The following is a 22486-nucleotide window of genomic DNA, read 5'->3' as shown; positions in this document are numbered from 1 at the left end:
CTTTTCTGTGCCGTTTCAGCCTCATGCTGACTAGAGATAGCTGCTTAACTGACCAGTAAACCATTAACGTTGTTACCACTCCAGCACTTTGGCGAGAAAGGTGTCGTGGGCTAGCTGGCCCAGAAAATACCATTTAAAATGTGCTACCATTATATAGCTTTTACATGGCACTTAACCTCACCGGCATTTCACCGTTCACTCTCAGCGTAAATAAACCAAGGTTTTTTTTTTATTGTTTGAAAGCATCATTAACGTTCAAGAACAAATATCAGCTTTTCACTCGGAATGAAACAATTTAAGACAAATAAATAAACGAACGTGCGGTGATTGGGATTATTTTTTCTGTTTCGTAGTTGGCCGTTATAGGATGGGTTTGTAACGGTGGCTAGCAACAGCTAAAGGTTAGCTTTTCGGTAGCTAACGCTAGCCGCGTTGTTACCTAGCAGTGCACTGGAGTTGTAATGCGTTCACGCCCAGGACCGTGGTGTGTGTGTTTGTGTTGTGTTGATTTCAACGGTGTGCACGTGGCATTTTTCGTTATGTCCACCGGCGCCGTTCATTTTCCATGCGGCTTCAAAGGGAAATAAAGCCCCGCAGAGTGGGGTTGTGTGTGAGGGGGGGAAACAGGGTGGTCTCCGGTATGCTTTTTTGGAAGGAAACTTTATACCCGCCAGCTACACTTGCATCCCCTTCCACCAGCTGTCTGCTACATACAGTCCTGTCCGGTGATGCCTGCAGTAAATGGACACACACACTCACCAGGACACACACACGTACACACAACTCCCAGTAACAGGCGGGGAGGGAGTGTCATCCACCACTAGCTCAGTCATTCTTCATAGGCGTAAAAGTTTCCGATTCCTTTCGTGTCTTGCAGACAGATGACTACATATGGTCACAGCTAAATGAAAACTCAAAGGCAGTGTGGTGGGTTTTTTTTTCTATATTGTGGTTCAATGATAAGTTAAATACATTGTGTTTGGATAACAGCCACTATGAACCCAATCCATCAATTCTGTCCTGCATCCGTCCCCTCATGTGGACCTGCTTCACCATCCATACTAGTTGTGTTTACCGGGTCACTTGTTGGCCTGTTGTCCTTGCCCTCGTCCACATGTACCCATCGATCCCAGATATGTCCCCAGAGGACAAACTATGCCTGCTGCCAATGAAATGGAAAGAGAGGGCAAGGCTGCGGACTCATTGTAGCACTGAAAAACTGTACAGCAGGCATAGCCTTAGTGTCAGCCCCTTAAGCCTTTTCCTCTGAGAGAGAATGAGTGTATGGATTGGTGGAAATAGATGGTGTTAAAAAGGAGCCTGTTGTCTATGTGGGCTTAGGTTGTGGAGACTCTGCAGAAAGGGGACCAGTTTTAGACCTTGACAGAAGGAGATTAATTCACTGGTGCCTCGAGTAAATTTAAAAGGGAATTAAATGGGAAAAGATTTGGAGAAAGTGAAAAAAAGTCATAAGTCTGTAAGTAGGGATTCTTGCACATGGATACAGACATGCGTTAAGGTTGAAATAGTAATATGACGTTGCCAAGATGTACCATGTAAATGGAAAGCATAGCACAGTGCACGCATAGACAGCAAGCTCCAGCAGGAGAGTTCAGGATTGTGTATTTTCCAGAGTCACTAGCTGCATCAACATACTCCCGAATCACCATGGACACTGTGTCCTGCTGTCACTGACATGTCCTCTCTTAGGGGGTAAACACTGACGCAGCATTACCTGTTTGGAGTTGCCTCTGCACCCCGTTGTGTGGAGCTTAGCTAGGATGTCACCTCCCAGGGGAATCAAGTGGGTGGTTCTTGTGTCTGTTTCAACACGGAACCCCATTCTGTGTATACGCACCCACATGACTTCATCACTCAGGCAGCTCAAACTGTAAGCCATAAACAGATTCAGTGTCTGTGCTGGTGTTGCCCAAAAGGCTAACAGCAGCATACAGCTAAACTTGCACCTCAATGCTTTTCACAGTGAAAATGAACTGGGTGGAGAAGACTGAAAATAGGGTGTGTGTTTTTATTTGTCAGGGCACAATACGTGTACTGTGTTGGACTTATAGTGGGACATATAGTGGGTCCTCGAACCGGAGCATGTTTTAGGCAGAGGCGTCTTTACACGTACTTAATGTGTGTGAAATAACTGTCTATTTTGTTAGACCAAATGTGTTGAATCAGTTTTTTTCTCATCAGTGATGTAAAATAGTTTGACTGTGACTTATGTTGTTCTTGTATGAAATAAAAATGACCTAATTAGACAGTCTGGAATGACTCCACTGTTGCAGTTACAGCTGGCAGTGACACATTTATTGCCACACCCTTTGAAGCATGGCTTGATCACTGGCGACAGATTTTTGGGAAATGTGACAGAGAAGTTAAATAAGGCAAACACCTTTTAGCTTCACTTTGCAGAATGAAACTGCATCCGATTTTCAGGAAGATAAAATGCCGTAGAGATGCATCGGTGGTGACTGTGACCCTAGCAACGGCATATTTATGAAACCATGTGTTAGTACTTACTCATGGATGTTGTGCACTTATTTGCCCCAGTCAAAGAAAAAAAAGTGTTTGCTGTTTTTGTGTCTCTCTCTCTCTGATAAATGTTACAACAAGAAACATGTACAAACACATAACTCTGTGACTAAAGGAAACAAGCCTTAGTCGAGGCTTTGTATTTGAATCACTGCAGTTGCAAAATTTGTATGTCTTTATGTTCTACACGGGGACCAAGACTGTGACACAACAGTTTTGGCATGTTGTGTTGGTAACAAAGTTGTGGGAGTAACACTGTGTTTTATAATTAGCCCGTGAACTCTTCTCTTAGTGGACAGTCAATGGTAGTAGCCAGCCACAGCAAAACTGATCCATCGGTTCCTTATTTTAGATTATCTGCCCCTCCTGCATAGTGGGGGAGTGTGTATCTGTGTATCAAGCATTCCTAGAGTTAACACTGAAGTGTAAGTCCATTTCATGGCTTTGTGTTCGCTAAGTGGTTGCTGCATCGCTTCAGACCGAAATATCTTTGCGTTTGATGTACAGAAATAGCAAGCCCCACATGCCTTAGTCACCAAAACTCTGAGCAAGAGCTAAAGTAGTCATGATTACAAAAGGGTTCCCCGGACGATTAGGTCTGTGCACATTGCTGATGAGTGATCCCACTGTTGCACAGGGCAAGCTATGGGTCTTGGGTTGACATGCTGCAATTTTGAGGTTTGATGGCAGCAAGCATTTCACCCTCCCTCTCCCACAGAATGAGAGGCTTGCTGTTCCCATATAGGTTTTAGCTGTGTTGTAATTAGTTTTTTTTGTGTGTGCTGTGTATGGGAAAGCAAAAAGAGGCAGGGAGAAGAGCTTAGGGAGGGAAAGAAAAAGGGTGGAGAAAGGTAGCGCACTGATGGGAATTGAGTCTCTGCACAGAGAGAATCTGGGAGAGGATTGATGGATGGATTACATGTTGGGTAATTGCCGGACCAGAGCTATCGATGAGGAATAGAGGGCTGTCTGTGATGGCCATCAGGTCTTGGTAACATGAATATTTTCAAGGCTGTTCAACCTTTAACATTGTCAGCAAAGATTGTTTTCGAAGATCTCTTACGTAATTCAATCCGACGTCCATTTACAGGTCGTATTCATCTCCCGACTTCCATCTGTGCTCTTGAGACTTTTTTTCTCAGAGGGGTTCGCCTTATGAGATGATGCTTCACTTGATTTCACTGCTGTGTGTTGGCCTATATGCCAGAGAGCAGGTCATTTATTCCCACAGGTGGCCTGCTCGCTTCCTTGTTACTATTCAGTACATCCCCATTTCAGATAACTGTGGGTTGGACCCTCTCCAGGACCAGTGATGACAGCTAAGACAGCTTCACTCAGAGGTTCTGTCCAGGATTATGTGATTCTAGCTGTATTTAAAAGACGTTTAGAAGGGAAATAATATTTTAGTTTTTTTAATAACGTAACTTTTTAGTTCCTCTACTTTTCTCAGTGCTATTTGTGGATCTTTCCTGTGAAGCGCTGTGTAACGTGGCTGAGTCAAGTGAGGATGATCATGAGGACCGGATAGTTTATGACTAATTCTCAGCAGTGCTATTGAGTGATAGCTGTGAAAATGCCTGCCTGACCAACAAGTCTTCATTATACAAAAAGTGTATCGATCAGTATCACGCCCGGACTCGCAGCTGTGTGGATTCAGGCCTCTTGGATGGGAAACATAAGCTGGAGGAGTCAAGCCTCCTCAGAGGACACAGACTCCTCTCTGCAGGGGGATCTAGATGAGGACACAGGTAAAGACGCATACATATACACAGTGCTTCTTCTGATGCATCCATGCTAGACTGTAATATCAATGCTAGCTGTTGATGCAATGCTTGCTGCTTTCTTATTAATGCTGACATCAGTCTGTTGCTGCTGAGTAAACAGGGTCTGAGCACTGGGGAAAACAGGATTGTTGATGGCAATTTTTCCCAAAACAGTCAAATTTTATTTGGGTATTTGAAATGATAATAATAACAATGAAGTGGATATAGCTTTTTGATACGCTCTGTTTTCTCCACAGTTCAAAGAGCACAGATTCTAAATGGGACAGAAAAAACAGACAATAAATGTAAATGTAAATGAACAGAACAAAGACTCTATTTGCAGCTAATAATTATTCTAAAGCACAGAGTTTCATCATGTGCGCACTGTGCATTTATTGGCCGCATTTTTGTTCAGTGCATGCACATTTGCATTGTTTTTTGGGGATGTGTACTTCTTTGTTTAATGCTGGTGTTGCAAGCTGTTGCCAGTTTTGGAGCTTTAATGTAAAATAGGCTCGCTGGCAGAATGAAATGCAGGGGACATTCCTTGCTGTGCTTTTTGTGTCGTGTGGCTTTATGGAAGGTGCTCATTTGCTCCGCTGAAGCCTTGGGTGGACCCAGCCCGAGGAGGCTGCTCGGCAGGGCCGCAGCCTTCTGTCACAGGCCGCCTGTCTGCCTTATCACCTCCTGAGTTTGTAGACAGAAGCCATAGCCGCTCTAATCTTGCCTCAACAGGTGAGGATCTGCCAGTGTGCCTAGACGCTGCCTTCTTAATCCAGTTACACAATACAAAAAATTGGTATTGGTTACACTGTGTGGCTGTAATCTTGGCATCTTAAATCCAAGCTGCCTCCCTTGCTTCACCATGGTAGCTGAGCCTGTTTGTTGACCCACATGTTGGGGTTAACACTATTTGATTTATTAATGTTTATAGTGAGCTTGTGCTTCTCCTGTTAAGCTGTGTGAACACATCCTCCCTGGTGAGCCAGTAGTACATAGAAGCTCCATAATTAAGGTAGTTGAGTTCATCATTGTGTAATTACACAGAGCCAAGTGCCATAATGCGCTGTTTTGAAAACACACACTCTGTGGTGGCTCGGTCTAATAAATCTGTGCATTTCAGTCCAGCAGGCAGCAAGAGTCAGTGTTTGCATGGGTGTGTGTGTATGTTGTCTGTCTGTCTGTCTTGTCCTGCCCGGTCAGGACAGAGATGCTGCTGATGTTGTTTTGAACTACTGTAAATAGTCGAACAGCACAGTTGGTTTGGCTGCAGTGAAGATCCACAGTGGAGTATCATCAAGGGCACAATTCCACTTTCTAGTTTCATATGAGCTGAATCAGCTGACACCAATGGCACTGCAGATACACAAAACTTTTAAACTGCAGAGAATCTTGGGATGCAGCTGTGTTCACTAATTCCCCAGTGTCTTCTAATCTATATACATACTCCTTAGAGGTCAAGGTTGAAGAATAACTTTACCGAACCCAAAGCCTCCAAGCTATATGTTCATTCTGATACAGGTACGAATGCTGTAACTCAGTGGCTCTAAGTCCTCAAAATGCTCAGACTTCTTCTATCTTCTTAAGTTAATTAGATAAACGCACCTGGTTGGATTACTGTAAATTAATCCTTGATTAGATGCTAGAACTTAAAACTAGCAGGACTGAGAACCGCTACTGAAACTCCATGTGTGTCCTCTTGACATTTCAGTTCTTGTTTTGCAGTGAGTTTTCAATTGTATTCCCACTTCCAGGTTCTCAGATTTGCGTTTTTATACTCCAATGTGAAATCAGCGGCAGTGACTGGCAAAGTATTTGGCAACTGGAACCAACTATTTTACGTTTTTATTTAATGCACTTGCTGGCGAGGTAAAATGCATACATGACAGATACAGTAATGATCATCCCTAAGAATGAAGAAAAGAAAGAAATACCTCTGGCATTTTATGTCCAGAAGGTCAAAGATCAACTTTACTTTACTTTGTAACATCATAATGTTCTGCAAAAACATTTTCCTGGCCATTATTCAACGTCATTGGTTGGCTACTGAATTTGTGACACTAATCTTGGGTGGCCATTGTGAAACTGTGATGCTTGTATGGATCTTGTGTGGACTCTTTTTTTTGTTTTTCTCAATGAAGTTACACACTAATATAATGGGCAGCAAAACAAGAACAGCTAAGCTTAACAAAGTCAAATCAATTTTATCTATGTATCCATATATCACAAGTCAAAAAATACACTTAAAATCTAAATTCCTGCAAAGTCTTCATTATATATATTGTATGAGTCTGAACGGACATTGATGTAAACTGCAACAATCGCAAGGCGATAATCCTAGTGTCACTTTGTGTCTGTGTGTGTGCTGTTGTGTTGAGTGTGTCAAATTCATTCAGACCCCTGGGTGGCATGGCTGGGTCAGGGAGCTGGCATACAATGAAGGGGATGTCCCACAGTTGCTGCCAGTTTCCGATTCCAGTCTAAATCAGGAATGAAGAGAGAAGTTGACATTGCTTGCAAACAAGTCATCGTTGTTGTCGAGGCAGATGTGGGCGTGTTTGTGTGTGTACGGGTTCTTGTTTGGGCACATGAACGATTCCAAATCTGTGGTTTGATATCTTTTTTCATACACAAATAGTAAGTGACATAATTTCACGCGGACAATGTTTGTTCCGTCAGGGACTGTGGATGAACCTATAGCCCTGTGGGCAGAATGTTGACTTTCAGCCTTCACAGACCCGCTTCCTCCTCGATGTTCCTCCTCACACAACCTGAATGAGAGGATATGTTTTTAAAATAGTAATAAAATATGCAACACTCTGGATTTATGAGGCAACTGAGGAAACTTTGCCAAAATGGATTAAGTTGGCTCCTGTGAACTTTGGTCTGACAACGTCAAACAGAAATTATATCTTTAATTCAACACACATTCTGATTCGTTGCTCCTCATACATCTTCTATTCCATTTGAATTAATGTATTAAAGAACTTCACACTTAAATCTTCAATTGATTGTACAAAATGTGTCTGAAGTTTGGCTGAGCAAAAACACAAAGATTCTCATACATGTTTTGAGCAAAACCACAAATCTTTCTGTTCATGCAGTCAGATCCTTATGTTCAGCAGCATCTTTAATTTTTAATTTACAGCTGGAGCTGGAACAAAAGATGTGGATAGGACATTTGCAGTTGCTTCATCATGCAAAGTATTTTTCTTTATAGACTTATTGTTTCTGACTGCACCTGTGGCAGTGGAGGATGCATCACACAATCCTCATTAAAACAGAACTGAGGCGAATTAAAAACATCAGATGGATTGTTTATAGTACCAGAAGTGTTTTAAAGGGCCCACCGTGCTATTTTTTGATTGCTTTGAGTATAAATGTAAATGTACACATTTTTTCAGCGTAGGCTTTGTGCAGCTATGACAATAAAAACGAATGTTGCAGGGTTTTGTTCAGTATGACTGCTGCAGTGTGTCTGCATTCAGAGGAAATCCAGAGGACAAAACAGCAGCCAATCAATAAGTTGCTGGAAGATGATATGCAGTTATGTTGCTGCAACTTTTTGCATTCATTTTTTGACAGAAACACTGCAGCATAACATAATATGTGCAGGTTTTCTACATAATCATTGCCCTGATACCATAAATAAATCTGCTGCCTCTGATAAATATAATCATGGAATTAATACTACACCTATATTTTTACACATCAAAACTTCAATAGAGACCTTGCAGTCTGTCCCACCTTCTCTTTATACTATGCCCCAACACAATGCGGAGAAATGTCAAACCAAATTACAGTCTGAAAGCCATGAGATATGTAACCTTTAAAAAAAAAAAAGATATGACACCAGTGTGAAGCAGAGATTGAAATATGTTCATTGTTTTGTTTGTGTGCATGATAATTTAAAAGAAAAAGCAACAATATAGTTATTTTAGTGTGTGGTTGATTACCCATCGCTGACATATTTCGAACAACCACTGCCTAATTATAAGTGACTGTGCGAGGGCGAGTCTTGTTCTTTGTGACAGACACATCTGTCATCCAAGCCTGTTTTTAAGAAGCTGTGAAACAATCCAAAAGCAAAGAAATGGTTTTGCCACAGCGCATTTGAACTGCAAGATGTGATGTATCATGTGGCATCTGTCCGTCAGTCCTGTCCAATGCTGTGTGTTTGCACAAAGTGTCAAGAGGATGACAAGTAGCCAGCTGTACAGACAAGATCAGCTTTGTACAGCACTCTAACATGGGGAGAGTGGTACCACTCCCCGCTGCTTGAGGCCATTTACTCACAAGAACACTGTTGCTTATGCGTCTCTGTATCTGTCTCTGTCTTGTACTCAGGCAGTGAAGTGATTGGTTCTCTTGTGGCTGTTTGTCTGTGTGTAGGATCAGTCTCCTATCTCAAGTGCTTTATAGTGCCTGTTTGCCTCGTGCTCTCTTGCCAAACAGCTGCCGTTCATCAAGAACGCTGAATTCATCCGAGTAGATCAGAGGGTTTTTAGCTGTCGCAGTGTCTCTGTTCTGGTGCTGCTTGATGTTAGAGATACTGACAAGCGGAGTATTTATAGCACTTTGTGGTTCTTTAGTCTATTGGTTTCACCTAAGGTGAACCTGCTCCCTGCTAGTTGGTCTGCTCTCGCTCTGCTGAAACTTCTTGGGCTTTAAATGGAATGCAAAAAAAAAAAATGCAGTAAACCAATGTAGCCAGAAGGTCACTTGAAGGATCAGAATGCTTTGAGCGTGTTTGTGAAGCTCCTGTCTAATGTGAGTTTCTCCTGAGTGGGTGCATGTGTATGTATGTGTGTGCTCACTGTACTATAAGGCCTGGCCTGTTCGGGTTATGCAGGTGAGCTGCAGAAGCAGATGTACTGAGTCCAGGCTGCTGAGGACCGTGAGGTTTTTCCAGAAAAGAGGGAGCGGCTCTCAATGAGGGAGACAAGGGACAGGAAATCATGCCAGTGGCCTCGGCGTCAGGGGGGAAGGAACAGGAGGGGTACCCAGGATGGTGTGGATGTGTGTGTGTGTTGTGTGATTTCCCACTTTCAGCTCTACCTCATATGTGCCTGCATTGCCTCCTAGTAAAACATTGTAAATGCGTGTCACTGTCAGTGGCCTCATTCATTCCAAATGCCACATCAGTGGAATCATGAGCTGTCGCTGCGTTGAATTCCTATTATGGCCAAAAATCAATATCACAATTACAGCTACAGATAACGATTATTGATTAATCTGATGATTACTTTTTTGACCAATTCTTTGGTCTTCAGAATATCTGGAAATAGTGAAAAAACGCCAAGGTGATATCATCAAATGATATGTTTTGTACATGTAATGTTTCGTAATGGCTAACTGTTCATCGGTTATCAAAGCAGTAGAAAAAATCCTGTAGTGATGCACAGGGGCCTTCAAGTTCTTTTTTTGTCTTTCTGGAGGCTACAGGATTTTATAGCCTATAATAAGTTCACCACTGAACCTTTCCTACTTCACATTGTTTCGTACCCTTTTGTCACGATGTCAAACAGCTTCCATGCTTTGTTTTGGGGTTTTTTGTTTTCTTTAAACAACTGGGGCATCAAAAGCATCCTTCTCATGTGCTGTAGAAAATCCAGCTTGTTGTCGATGCTGTTGAAAACTGGGCATCCCTTCAGCAGCCTATTGCTTGTGGTTGAATAGTTTAGAGGGACTCTTTTGTGCACTCATTTGTTTCTGTCTGGGGATGTGGATGCTTAGTGTGCACGCTTGTGCATTGTGCGTATGTGTGTGTCTGTTGTGCATAGGACAATTGAGTGACCTAGACCTCAGGGCTCCCTCTATAGCTTTCAGTACAACCTAACTGAGCGGCTGTGCCAAGTGCTCCCATTAACTAGTTCCATTAGCTTCGCCCAGTACCCACTTTGAGACCTCGACCCATATAGAATCCGTCCAACCAGAATTACAACTACTGGCAGGGAATGAGGATTATTTTAATATTCATAATAACTTAAAGGTCAGTCACAGCCCACAGTCACAGCACTGTGGTATGAAAGCAGTACTGTAGTGCTCATTGTAACACTAAGGCTGCCACATTCAGGATCACTAATAAATTGCTCTTAATTTAGTTGCAATTACACACAGACATACTAACATGAAAAGGAGGGTGTGAAAGAGTGGCCATCAAAAGCAGTGGAGCGGAGGAATGAATGAGTAATAATAATAAAAGTAGCTTGGGGGTGGGGGTTAATATGGCAACTAAACCAGCAGGAGTCCCAACTGTACATTTGAAAACCCCTTTTTTTTTTTTTTTTTTTTTTTTTTTTTATTCTGAAACCTGCTGTGATGTGCAAATGTGGACAAACATTGTGGTCTGCATCAACATCACACCGTAAAAACAAAAGAGGAAATGTGTAGGCAAGCTACCAACAGCGGTACTACTGAGAATGATCCACCAGTTTCAGCAGAAGCAGTGGTGGGAAGGAGCACAGGGGAAGAAAAGAAATACAGATGGGAGAAAAGACGGTGTTAACTCTGGTCAGAGGGCGCCTTGGAAGAAGGAGTTTTGTTGGCTTCATAGTTAAACAGAGGAGGCATTGAGGCTACAGACTTGTAAATGTTTATGCCACCACACAATACACAGGCCTAATGGTCCCACCCTCTTCCAAAACACCACCTTCCAGGCTACTGGCCTATATTTGACATAATATAGGGCCCTGTGTCACAGTCATACAATAGCAGACTGAAGATAAGAGATAAGATAACACTTCATTAATCGCGGAGGGGGGAAATGTCTTGAATGCACTGATCAAATCTGGTGGTTTTTATTCCAGAGAAAAGTGAAATGTTCTTCAAGAAATTTCTCATAAATAATTAACCACTTACCATAACAATTTGTGGACTGACTCACTTCTGATTAATACCGCAGTAATACTTCATACTACCTACTTAAAACGCAGACTCTCTTTGTGAGCTGTGAATGCAACCACACCAGGTTGAATTTGCATCTGTGGTGTGTTGTGGTATTGAAGAAAGCCCCTGCTGGATTTCACTCTTTCATCTTATAGCCCCTGCTACAGTAGTTAACCTGTCAACTATTTGACAGTGTGTTGAAACACACCCCCTCACTTTGCAAATAATAATAATATTTATATATTGACACAGCTGACCAGCAGCTTGTTTTTAATTAATTAAATACACACACACGAGTGTTGAGGAATAAAAGATTTCCTATCTGGATTATTAAACTCCACTTCATGTATGTTCATGAACTCATTGAATAGCAGCATTCCAGCTTTTTTTCCTAGTCAAGAGAGATCAGTCCTCCAGTTAGAAGAGTAAAAATATTACTGAAACCACTGTCATTTAGACCTACTTCACTTTTAGAGTTAATAACAAGTACTTCAGAGCTTTACGCTGACCCACTACCCCCAGTATTAGCACGTCATCTACCACCTCTCATCTGCAGGCTGTGTAACTGTGGAACCGTTCATAACCTGTTCTAACCTCAGTAGCCTTGAGTTCAAGCATAGTAGTTTATTCTAAGCTATGTTATGACTATAAAACATTATGTTTGTTTCCTTTCACTGTTCTGTCTCAAACCCTATTTTTCTGTCAGTATAACCTTGTGGCTTTGTGCGTGCAAAATACTGTTTTTACAACACTGCTTCAGGCTGCTGTTTTATTTTAACTAAATGACAAGATGTGGATTATAGATCATGCATCCTCATTTCTCAAAGTGCCATGAAAAAAAAAACATGCGTTACCTCATATCTTGGTGACATACCAATTGCATGCAATGCCCTTGCCATCTACTATAGGGAAAACGTGTGTATCACAGTGGAAAGACAGGGAAGTTTAGTTAGTTTCATTGATAACTGCATGAACAAAATGACTGGTGGATTTGCCCCATTAAACCCTACTGTAGATGTGATGGAAATATTTGGATGTGTTGTCATGTTGTCTGGCTTCAGACATTTATCCTGTGTAATAAGAAAACACCATACAAATTAACAGGCACAAGAATGCAAGGTGTGTCACCAAGAGATTAGGCTGGGTCTTATTTTTATTTGCCCCTACATGCTGCTTGTTGCTTATTACGGCTTAATGCTACATATTTTCATCCCCACTTATGAGTCTTGTTTTAGTTCCCTTTTATATATGTCACACAGTATTGAGTAAAGGTATTTCAGTTGTTTGTTAAATTCAGATCCGATCACATCAGTGTCAGATCACCTCTGCATTTTAAATGTTAATCTCTCACAATCTGAGCTTTCTGTGCCAAACTAAGCCCCCAAAAGTGACAAAACCACGAGAAAGTGGGTGAGGGTTTTTTTTATTGTTATCTTAAAGTATGATCTCATGACTCATAGAGGTAGTGATGTCTTTTTCACAGGGCAGGAGTTTCCCTGAAAGGTGTATTTTCAATCATCAGTCTGTTGTGTTAAGCTTGTGGTTAGATTTGAAAGTAGATGGCACAAACACTCTTACCTACTTTTTTTTTCACTTTCTCATCTTCATGCTTCACAAAGGCTCAACACTGGTGACCAAACACCATCTCTCTAAGCAGTTATAGATCTGGTTTTCTCTTTTGTAATATGGATTTGTGTTACTGATAGTCGTTGTGTTGTGTGGCCATGCTCTGTTAGCCATGGTTGACCAGGCTGTCTGTTCCCGTGCAACTCAGCACGCAGAGCACCTCAATCACCACATTGATATTTGCTCCTGATCATTGACCCATGGTTGGTGAGGCTGGTTGGCTGGTCATTAACATACTGAAGGGCATGTTCGTGTAAGCTGTTAATAAATTAAAATATAGAAAGAGGTGGTTTTTATAGAAGCAGAGATCAAGAAAAGACAAAACAATACAAGCATTGAAATGATAGTAAAATAAATCGTGTAGTAAAAACACAGCAAAATTTGGGTTTTCGATATCCAGTCTTGAAAAGTAATCACATGCTGTGAATGAGCTAAGAGCAAGAGTTGCGTCACTTAAATTAAGTATTCATTTAAATAGAAATTAACTTCTAAAGTGGCTCATCATTCTTTCCGTTAGAAATTTCTAATAGATGATTGTAATCCCCGATGTAATTGCTCAGATGCCAAGTGAAAATTACTCCCCCGTTGAGTTTATTTTAGGACTTGAAAAGTCATTGGGAAGTGAGTGGCTGAAGAAATCTGGTATTTGCATGTGTCAGCTTGCATTGATAATTTGATTGTCCACGTGGAAACCATCTTCTGTCTCTCATTTACTCATTTGTTAAGTGAAATACAATAGATTATAAGTGAGCTGAGCACTTAGCATCCGCTGTATCTCATTTGCTCACTCAGTAAGTGGACTGGATGCTCTCAGTGTCCTTGTGGCTCGTTGTTGAACGGCATATTCAAACAGCACAGCTGGAAAACTGGAAAACCCACCACTGGACTTCTTCCTCCATTACTTCTCAAATCAACCATTAACCAGGGCCTCCTCCCTTCCCTGCCATCCTTGGTCTGTAGCTTGGCTTACGACACACACACACACACACACACACACACACACACACACACACACACACACACACACACACACACACAGCCTGCTATATCCTATAGTGCTGCTTGTTGATAACTAAGGGCCTAAAGAGGATTCCTATTGAAAATTGAACACAGCCAGCAGGAAGCCAACCACTACAATGGAGAGAATAAATAATTCACTAAGCACTTAACTATTTCCTGTTGAGTTTTTCTCTCTTTCCTCTCCATTTTTCTCCCACTGTTCATCTGTCGTGCCTCAGGCTTGCATTCCTCTCTCACCACAGCAGGTCTTGCCTGTGGAGATATGATACTTAGCGCTGCTGCTCCTCCGCGGTTTTTGTTTTACAGTGCAGCAGACAGTAACTCACTCACTGCTGCTGTCGTTTTTATGGACAAATGAGACCTCATTGCAGGCAGAGTCACTTGTAAACAATGTGCTGCGTATTTACATGTATCCCAGGGCGGAGTTTCTGTCATTTTCCTAAGTTCTAACCCTTAAGTGTGCCAAGAATGAATGTGTCTGTTTTTTGTTTTGTTTTTTTAAAGTACAGTAAATAATGCGTTACACCCATTACAGCCAAAGCTTTAAAGTGAGGTGAAATGCATTTCCATCCATTTATATCAGAAGCTTGTATGTGTATATGAATGTTTAGGAAGTCATTTCATTCTCCACACACCATTTCAACTGTTTCTGCTTTGTTGAACAGATTCTTGCAAACGTCATTTTAACCATCTCCTGTTCTCGCTTTGAGCTTTTTCCCCCTTTGCCTTCTACCTCCTCAACAGCTGGCCCAGTAACCTTTGTGACCCTTGTTGCAGTCTTTTAGCAGGCTCAACAGGTCCATATATGCTGGGCTTGCACACACTTTCACTGAGTTCAGCAGGAGGTGACAGCTGTGTGTGTAACCTTAAGCACAGCCTCCCCTGTATCCCTACACCCCGTCTTTATCCCATTTTGGGCAGGGGGCGGCACAGCCAGCTGTCCTGTATAGATCTCACCTGTACTCAACAAGGAACAGATCAATCTGCCAGTCTGTCTGTTCTTCAGTCAGATCTGGACAAGCTCATATGTCACCAGTCATCAGATGATGCAGGGATCGTTACCAGCTACTGGGATTCTGGGATTTCTGCTGTATGTTTCCTGTCCAGAAGTTTGGTCAGGCACCAAGAAAAGTATGAATATCAATGTAAAAGTAAATGCGTTTTTTTTATTTCATTGTTTTAGTCGATTCTGAAACAATTCATTTAATGCACACCTCACATATAAAAGTAGGACCAACCACTTGAACATGAATCAAAAGTTTTGACACTAACTGGATATATGGATATGTGTAGTCTGTCCCAAAGCTTAATTTATTCAATTGTTTCTTTGTGTGAACATAATCATATTTGCCTTTCATTTTGCTGTGCATTTTGTGCTTAAATTTTCAAGTTAATCTTGACAGTGGTAGAAACAAATGTGACAGTACACCTAAATGATAGGTAGGCAGGAAAATCCCTGTTACACAGGTTTTTTTTTAGAGATGTAAACATGCACAGACTGAAAGGACTGTATTTGGGCTGGTGGGCTCGCTAATGAAACCATAGATTCGTCAGATTCCCAGGGAGGAGACTAGATGTACCTGGATGGCTCGTATCTATGTTTAACATTTAAGCAGCAAAATTAAATTTGGGGGTCTGTTTAAGTTGGCAAATGAGAAAATATGTGAGCATTGTGAAATAAACATAAAACAAATAACAATTTAAAGGTGTATTGCATAAATTTAACAGTGTGTTTTTGCCAGAAGCACCCGTAAATTTAGACCCTTTGTGTGTGTTTGTATCTGCTTATTGTGTAATGAAGCTTTGAGACAATTCAGCAACTGGAGGGTTCCCGGGGACTCTACCATACCACAGACTTGTGTGAGAACTCTCCCAGGCTTTGTTTTCAGGAGTAGTTCAGACTGGAGTGTTTGTTTTAAATGTCCCCAAGGACTTTCAGAGCATTTCTAAGTGTCTGAGCAATTTGAATGCCTGTAAATGATGTTTACGTGCCGAATCCTTCGGTATTTATTCTCAACAATCTGACTTTAGTTTTTCGTTTTTCATATGTCCTTCGTGACATCATAAAAACATTTTTTTGCTATCCACAGAAAATTAGAAAGGAATAACAAACACAAAGTGTTTATCATATAATTTTTTTTGTTATTATGAAATTCACAGGGACCTTAATTGCTGAAAAGTGAACTCATCACACTGTACTCTAAAAGTGACTGTGAGCTTGCAGTGTAACACAGTGAGGCTCAGGGGAGCCGTGTGTTCAGTTCTCTGTGGGGCTGTAGCAGTTTACAGACGGGGAAGCAAACCTAACCCTTTATGGAAGTGTAACCACACTTTACTGTTTATCAGGCTGGCTATGCTGCTCCATTTCACTGTATCTTAGAAGTAGCAGGGATGAAATTTGGGAGCCGCAAGCAAGAATCAACAAGGAAAAAGTGTTATGAATGATGTGGTCCTTTCTGGGAATACTGAAGGCTCTGTTTCCAAGCCGTAGTCTTGAAGCAGTAAAAATCCAAATACAGGCTATAAAGAAACATTAAACTTGTGTATGAAAATGTTTTTCAGGGGTTTCAGAGTACACCGAGTCGAGGAGGCACACCAGCATAATGGCGTGTTGTGGTCTGGGCAGCTGAACAAAATAAAGGAAAAAAAATGTTTTCACTGTGAGGTTTCTTTCAGTCTTTCACTCAGTCCATGACTAGTCAGATTCAGTGTGAGAGACATTACAACCAATGACATCACCACCTCATAACTCTGGACAGCAGCAGGAAGGCATCTGGGGAGAGCAGGAGGGATGGCTGGCCCGTCTCTGGTGGAGGGGTGGAGGGGCGGAGGGTGGACGCTGAGAGGCCTACATGACTATAACAGAGAACTTCACTGTATTCATTGTACTCTCCTTCTCTCTCTCTCTCTCCCCCCTCTTTTTCTCTTTCCCTCGCTGACTTACTGTCTTTCACCCTCTTTTTTTTTTTTGTTGACGATGTCATTTCCATGCTGAGCCAGACTTCCAGTGAACTCAGTAGGGGGGTTGGGGGCTCTGTTCTCAGAAGTGAAGAGAGTGGGAGGGAGGTGGTAGAGAAGTGAATACGGAGCAGAGGATGCAGAGAACCAGCCCCGTGTGCACGATAAACAGCTGAGCCGCGGGGGCTGCGATGGTGTCCGAGTGGCCAGCTGTATCGATCACGCCAGTGACTCACTGTGCTAACGTCACTGCTTCTCAGCCCTGGACTGGGACGCTGAGTTGCAGCTGTAAACTCACACATAGTCCTTGTGGGGCTGTTCAACCTGGATTGAGTGAGAGGGGCCGGCATATTGTGATTTTAGCCACATTCCCTGTACTCATGCCAAGAATAAGAGGGGAACAGGGTCAAACAGATAGGATTATCTGAGACTAAAATTCATATGGACGTGGCTGTATAAGTAAAAGCATATGATCTGCTCTACGTGTTGCCATAATGTAAAATCATGCCAGGATAGCAGCCTAGCTTGCAGCAAAACTGGCTAGCACAGGTATGTATAGCCTCAGGGTACAAAAAAAAAATCCTCACACACTGTCAGCCCTTGCTATGCTGTTCAGACTCTATTTAGGGGCACTGAAGCAAGCACAGCCTCCCCTGTGGCTACGCTACAGAGTATTGATACAGACAGCTGTTTAGATGAGCAGGTTGTCCCCTTCTGCAGGCCCTTCACTGTGTCTCGTCCCTAGTCTGACTCCCGTAAACTCAAGCTCTTTGTCTTCTTCGTCTCCTAAATCCTGCCCTGCTGACTAACTGACGTTTTATCTCTTTACTCCACGGATGATGGCAGAACACACACGCAATTTATAACACCCTCACGGACCGGTTGCTAACTCTGTCACATAGTTGTTCTGCTTTTGAAATGACATAACTGGGCAACTAATGAAATTTACAAAAATTCTATATTTGTCCTGCATGCCTTTGAGTAGTACACTTATGTTGCTGATGTTTTAACAAAGCTAATGTATTTATGTAGAAAACTAAATTTGCTTATCATGTTCATGTGAGTGATTTGGCCTGTTTGGATGTTAGGAACTAGGTCAAATACAGGTTAAAAGCAGAACAGCAGTCATGAGATGCATTTCCAGTAACTCAGTGGTTCATTAAATCAGCCATGGATCATGAGTAACTAACTAAAGCCTGCAGAACAGCAGTTGTTGATTTATTTTTGCACAACACCAAGATAAGATTTTTTTTTTTAAAAATGCAGTGTGAAAAAAAAAAGAGCCTGAGGGGTCATGCATGCCTCATCACAGGCATTTGTATCGGCAGGAAACTCCACTGGAAGCGTTCGCATCAACATTTTTAATGAGACACACAGTCGTCCTTGGCTGCCTCAGCGAACTTTGGCTTTTGCTCGGAGTAAGGGATGATGAGGATTAGGGGTGGAGAGAAAGAACAGTAGGGTGGATATGCGCGCGGCATGTGGATCAATGGTGCAGATGAAAGCGCTGCCTGACTGGAAGTCTAGTTTGTGATGTTTTTCTGCTGTTGATTGCGATTCAGCATTCAGTGTTTTTTACGCTGATGGCTGTGGAACGCCAGATCCCGCTGTCATTGAGCTGAGGGGAGATTACAGCAGATAGAGGAGTAATTTTGTCGCTGATAAAACCCACGCTTCCTGCTGACTCCCGCTGCTGTTATTAGTATTTATCTCTTGATTCAGTTTGGTGTGGAGATAAAGGGACAGGGGCAGAGAGGTGAAGGGGGACAATGAGTGAGCTGTCCATTCTCCTGGGATTAACATAGTGGGGAACTCTTCTCTCCCCAGATACAATCAGCACTCTCTACAGTGAACAAGTGGAATTCTGTTAAATTACTCTGATATTATGAAGCCTCTCTCAATTATGTACCATAAAGCAATTTTCATCTCAGCACTAACTAGAGTATTTCATTATAACCACAGTCTTCTGCTCTGTCCTTGTCTCTCTTTGTGACATCCTGGACTGCTGGAAGATCCTGTCCAGCAGATTTGTGTTGGAAACAAAAAGAGTAGATGAAATGAGGACGTTACAAAAATACGTGATAAAATCTGTTTTGTTCTTCCTTCCTAAAAAATTTAAGCCTTGTTCTTGTATCTCACCGGTGTTGAGCTCTTCACTTGAGCATCATTTTTTCTGAATGGTATTGTGTGACATCAACACTTCAGTGTGCTCGTGCCATCTGTTTTTATCTAATTTCTATTCCCCCCTGAGAATCTCTTCTCCTTGACTGACCACTCAACTTGCACTGTTTCTTCTCTGTCCACAGACTCGCAACGGTCCCATCTGTCCTCTTTCACCATGAAGCTGATGGACAAGTTCCATTCTCCCAAGATCAAGAGGACTCCATCTAAGAAGGGCAAGCAACTGCAGCCCGAGCCAGCAGCCAAGAATACTGAGAAACCTTCTAACAAGGTGTGTGTGCAGAAAATGTGTGTGTATTGTGGGAAATCCACCCCTTTCCCACCTACTCCCTGTGTTTGTTTGCCTGTTTGCGAGAAGACCGTTTTCCTGTCTAACGTTTTGTGCGCTCATATTCCATTGTGTCAGTGTGTGTGCGAGTATCCCTGCTGGTTCCCACAGCTTCCCAGTCGCTGTGGCGGCTGGCTGCGCTACAGCAGGTGTCTAAACCTATAAAGACATGAATGGAATTGGGCCGCTTCCTGAATGAACTCCTCCGCTCCCTCTTAAGGCTTTTGGTGTAATGAGTATATTCCCCAGCAGTCTTGGTGTGAAAGACTAGAGAAGCTGAAAGAGCCTGTTGCTGTAGGACTAAGGTGGCTCCAAGCCACATCACTTGATAGATGGTGCTTTGAACTATGAGCAAACCATGGGACTAATAGAACCAAAGCATATGGCCTGGACTGCTTTGATGCTCTAAATACTAAATAGGTTGTTCAGTGATACGTATTTCATTGTGTACTTGTAAAAGTTTTGTCATCATTGTGATAATCAGAAATAGATTTGTCCTACAGTTCTAAGGTCCTGTTTGGTGTTCGTGCTTTGTTTTTTTCCAGAAGGTCAGTCGGCTGGAGGAACAAGAGAAGGAGGTGGTCAGTGCCCTGCGCTACTTCAAGACAATCGTGGACAAAATGGTCGTGGAGAAGAAGGTGCTGGAGATGCTTCCGGGCTCAGCCAGCAAGGTGCTTGAAGCCATCCTGCCTCTAGTTCAGGTGGAGGCCCGGATACAACACAGGTGAGCCCTAACACTTTCATTCCTACTTGGCCTTTTGGTTTAAAGCACAAGATGTTGTTCGTGTATTTTTAATGCACAGACTGGAACCTTCAAACTTGAATTTTCCAAAATGGATTTCCATACAGTAAAGTCTTGCTCTCTTGATTCCTTTCCCCGCTATAGATGCCGTAATTCACAGTGTACAATTTCTCAATTCATTCTTATCATTCTTGCCTCTCAGTGTAACTTAAAACAAAGATGGTATGCACGCAAGACATGTCAGAGCTAGCATGATGCTGACTACCACTTGCTGAGCAGCTTGTAAAGATTGATCATACATTGTGACAGATGACATCCCTGACCGCAAGGTTTCCTGGACTCGATGCCTGTTGTCTTTAAAATTATGTTCACATTAATCACTGTTGATGTGGCACGTTATCGGGAATGTTACCTTTGAGGAGGAGAAATGAATTTCACCTCTCAGATATACTAACTGATAGAATGAGTTTCGCTTTACTTCCTCTCTGGGCAAAGTAAACCCCCCACTGTGAAAGCAACAAAGAGTTTGTTTGACTGTCAGGGCATGTTAGAACTTCTCTGTCTCTGCCTTTCCCTATCCATCAAGGCAGATGAAGTTATGGAGGTCAGAGGTGACAGATTTTGTATCTCACAGCTCTGTGTTTAGAAGCGACTGATGGATTGTTGCTACAGCACTGAGAGGCACCCGTCCCTGGGGGTTTGACCTCAGTCTAATGGAGACAAACCCCACTAGATCACAGTAGAAGTTTAGTGTTTTGCTTTAGCCTTAGACTATATGCAGCAAGTTAAACATCACTGCCACAAACTGGTTCGGTCACAACTTCTCCTACAGCTACTGTACATCATGTTACTGTTGTGTGACAGACTTTGACAGAGGAATTTTACTCTCATGTGTTAATATTGCTAATTTAGTTTTTGTGTTTAACATGCAAAGTGCACTACTGTGTTGGATTGTTTCCAGTGATTTAAATCAATATTGGTTAGATAACTAGGTCAACAGTGGGTGTAACTCCTACCCACTGTCTGGCACACAGTGTTAAGTTGATTAAAGTTCATATTTACCAAAATCTACAAACTGACCCAGCACTCAAAGCTGCAGACTTTGCTATAATTTCACTATACCTACTTAGCTCCAGTGTAACCTACAGTCCTTAGCTCCTGTAGTCTTTCTGGGTCAAAGCTCTCCACCCTTCCAACTGCTCCACCATCCCTTAAATCCTTTTGCTAACCCCCGTAGCTACAGTCGTCTCCCACTCACTTTAGGGCTTAGCTGTGTAGAGGCGGTGGATGGATATTCCAGCACTGTGAATCAGCTGCAGCATGTTGGTACAGGCCTGTGCCACACCTTAGTGTTAGGTCTGAACACACCATTCACTACAGGCAGGAACAACACCCCGCTTCCCTGTGCGGTTATACATTCTTCTGTCAGCACACACTAGCTTATTCCAGCTCCCAAATATGTAGTCAGACATACATGCAGTTCCTCAGAAAATGTCCCCTAAATATGCAGATTAACAGATGGTACATAGATGGAAGTGTGTCGGGTATTCTTGTTTCTGTATGATTTTTCTCACCTTCTGTCTAACGTGCTTGTCCCATTGCTCCTTTTTTTTTTCACCCCTCTGTTGTGTTGTCTTGAATCATTCTTCTTTCTGCACCTCTTGTTTCTGTACCTTCCACCTCTTCCTGTACATCACCCCCTTTTGTTTTTTGATCCATATGCCACTCTTCTTTCTCTCCTCCCTGAATTCCTCTTGCCTGTTTTGCTTTGCTCTACTCTGACCCTCGCCCAATCCCATTCCCACACCCTTTCAACAGTTCGGCTCTGTCTTCCTGCCATAACCGTGTGTACCAGAGTCTGGCCAACCTCATCCGTTGGGCGGACCAGGTGATGCTGGATGGCATCGATTTGGAGGACAAGGAAAATGTAGCATCTGTCACAAGTGTCATCAAAGCAGTGCTGGATGGAGTGAAGGTAGGCTGTTCGCTGATGGAGGAAAACACAGTGAATGGTGTTGGCTACATCCTCATAGAGGAGTCTGAGGCTGGTTGTGTTGTCTTTCTATGAACAGGAATTGGTGAAGCTGACCATAGAGAAACAGGAGCAGCCATCACCCACCACCCCTAACAAACCAGCGCCGCCTGCTACCACAGCAGAGAGGTGAGTACAAAAAGTGTACTCTCCGGAATACAGACATTCAGACATGCAAAGTCGCTCATTCACTCAGACACCTTTCATGTCTGTGTGTGTGTGTAGCAGCGTGCCATCGGAGGTGCCCTTGATAGATCGCGAGCAGGAGGTCTCAAATAAGACTGCTCCGGCAGCAGCTCCTGCAGAGGCTGCCACTGAGATACCAGATGAGGACGTAGCCCCTCCCAAACCCCCCCTTCCTGAAGCAAAGATGGCAGAGCTCAGGTGAGGGCGACGCACTCTAAAAC

At 42.6% G+C, this 22486-nt stretch overlaps 1 protein-coding gene across 9 annotated transcripts in view; it reads left to right on the top strand.

Moving 5' to 3' along the window:
• Positions 1-22486, top strand: part of rapgef1b (Rap guanine nucleotide exchange factor (GEF) 1b) — a 38305-nt gene that overhangs the window by 528 nt on the left and 15291 nt on the right. For 2 of the 9 annotated variants that reach the window (XM_041058497.1, XM_041058496.1), the window contains exons 1-6: positions 3960-4289; positions 19103-19248; positions 19851-20029; positions 21866-22022; positions 22120-22208; positions 22305-22463. In XM_041058497.1, the coding sequence (XP_040914431.1) occupies positions 4208-4289; positions 19103-19248; positions 19851-20029; positions 21866-22022; positions 22120-22208; positions 22305-22463 (812 nt within the window). In that variant the 5' untranslated portion in view covers positions 3960-4207. Of the gene's footprint in view, positions 1-3954; positions 4290-19102; positions 19249-19850; positions 20030-21865; positions 22023-22119; positions 22209-22304; positions 22464-22486 lie in introns of those variants that run through there. The other 7 variants (XM_041058494.1, XM_041058493.1, XM_041058491.1 and 4 more) reach the window with 7 other exon arrangements.

This window comes from Toxotes jaculatrix, chromosome 16, assembly GCF_017976425.1.
Source record: "Toxotes jaculatrix isolate fToxJac2 chromosome 16, fToxJac2.pri, whole genome shotgun sequence".
NCBI classification, from domain to species: domain Eukaryota; kingdom Metazoa; phylum Chordata; class Actinopteri; family Toxotidae; genus Toxotes; species Toxotes jaculatrix.
This window is presented reverse-complemented; position numbering and strand designations above follow the sequence as displayed.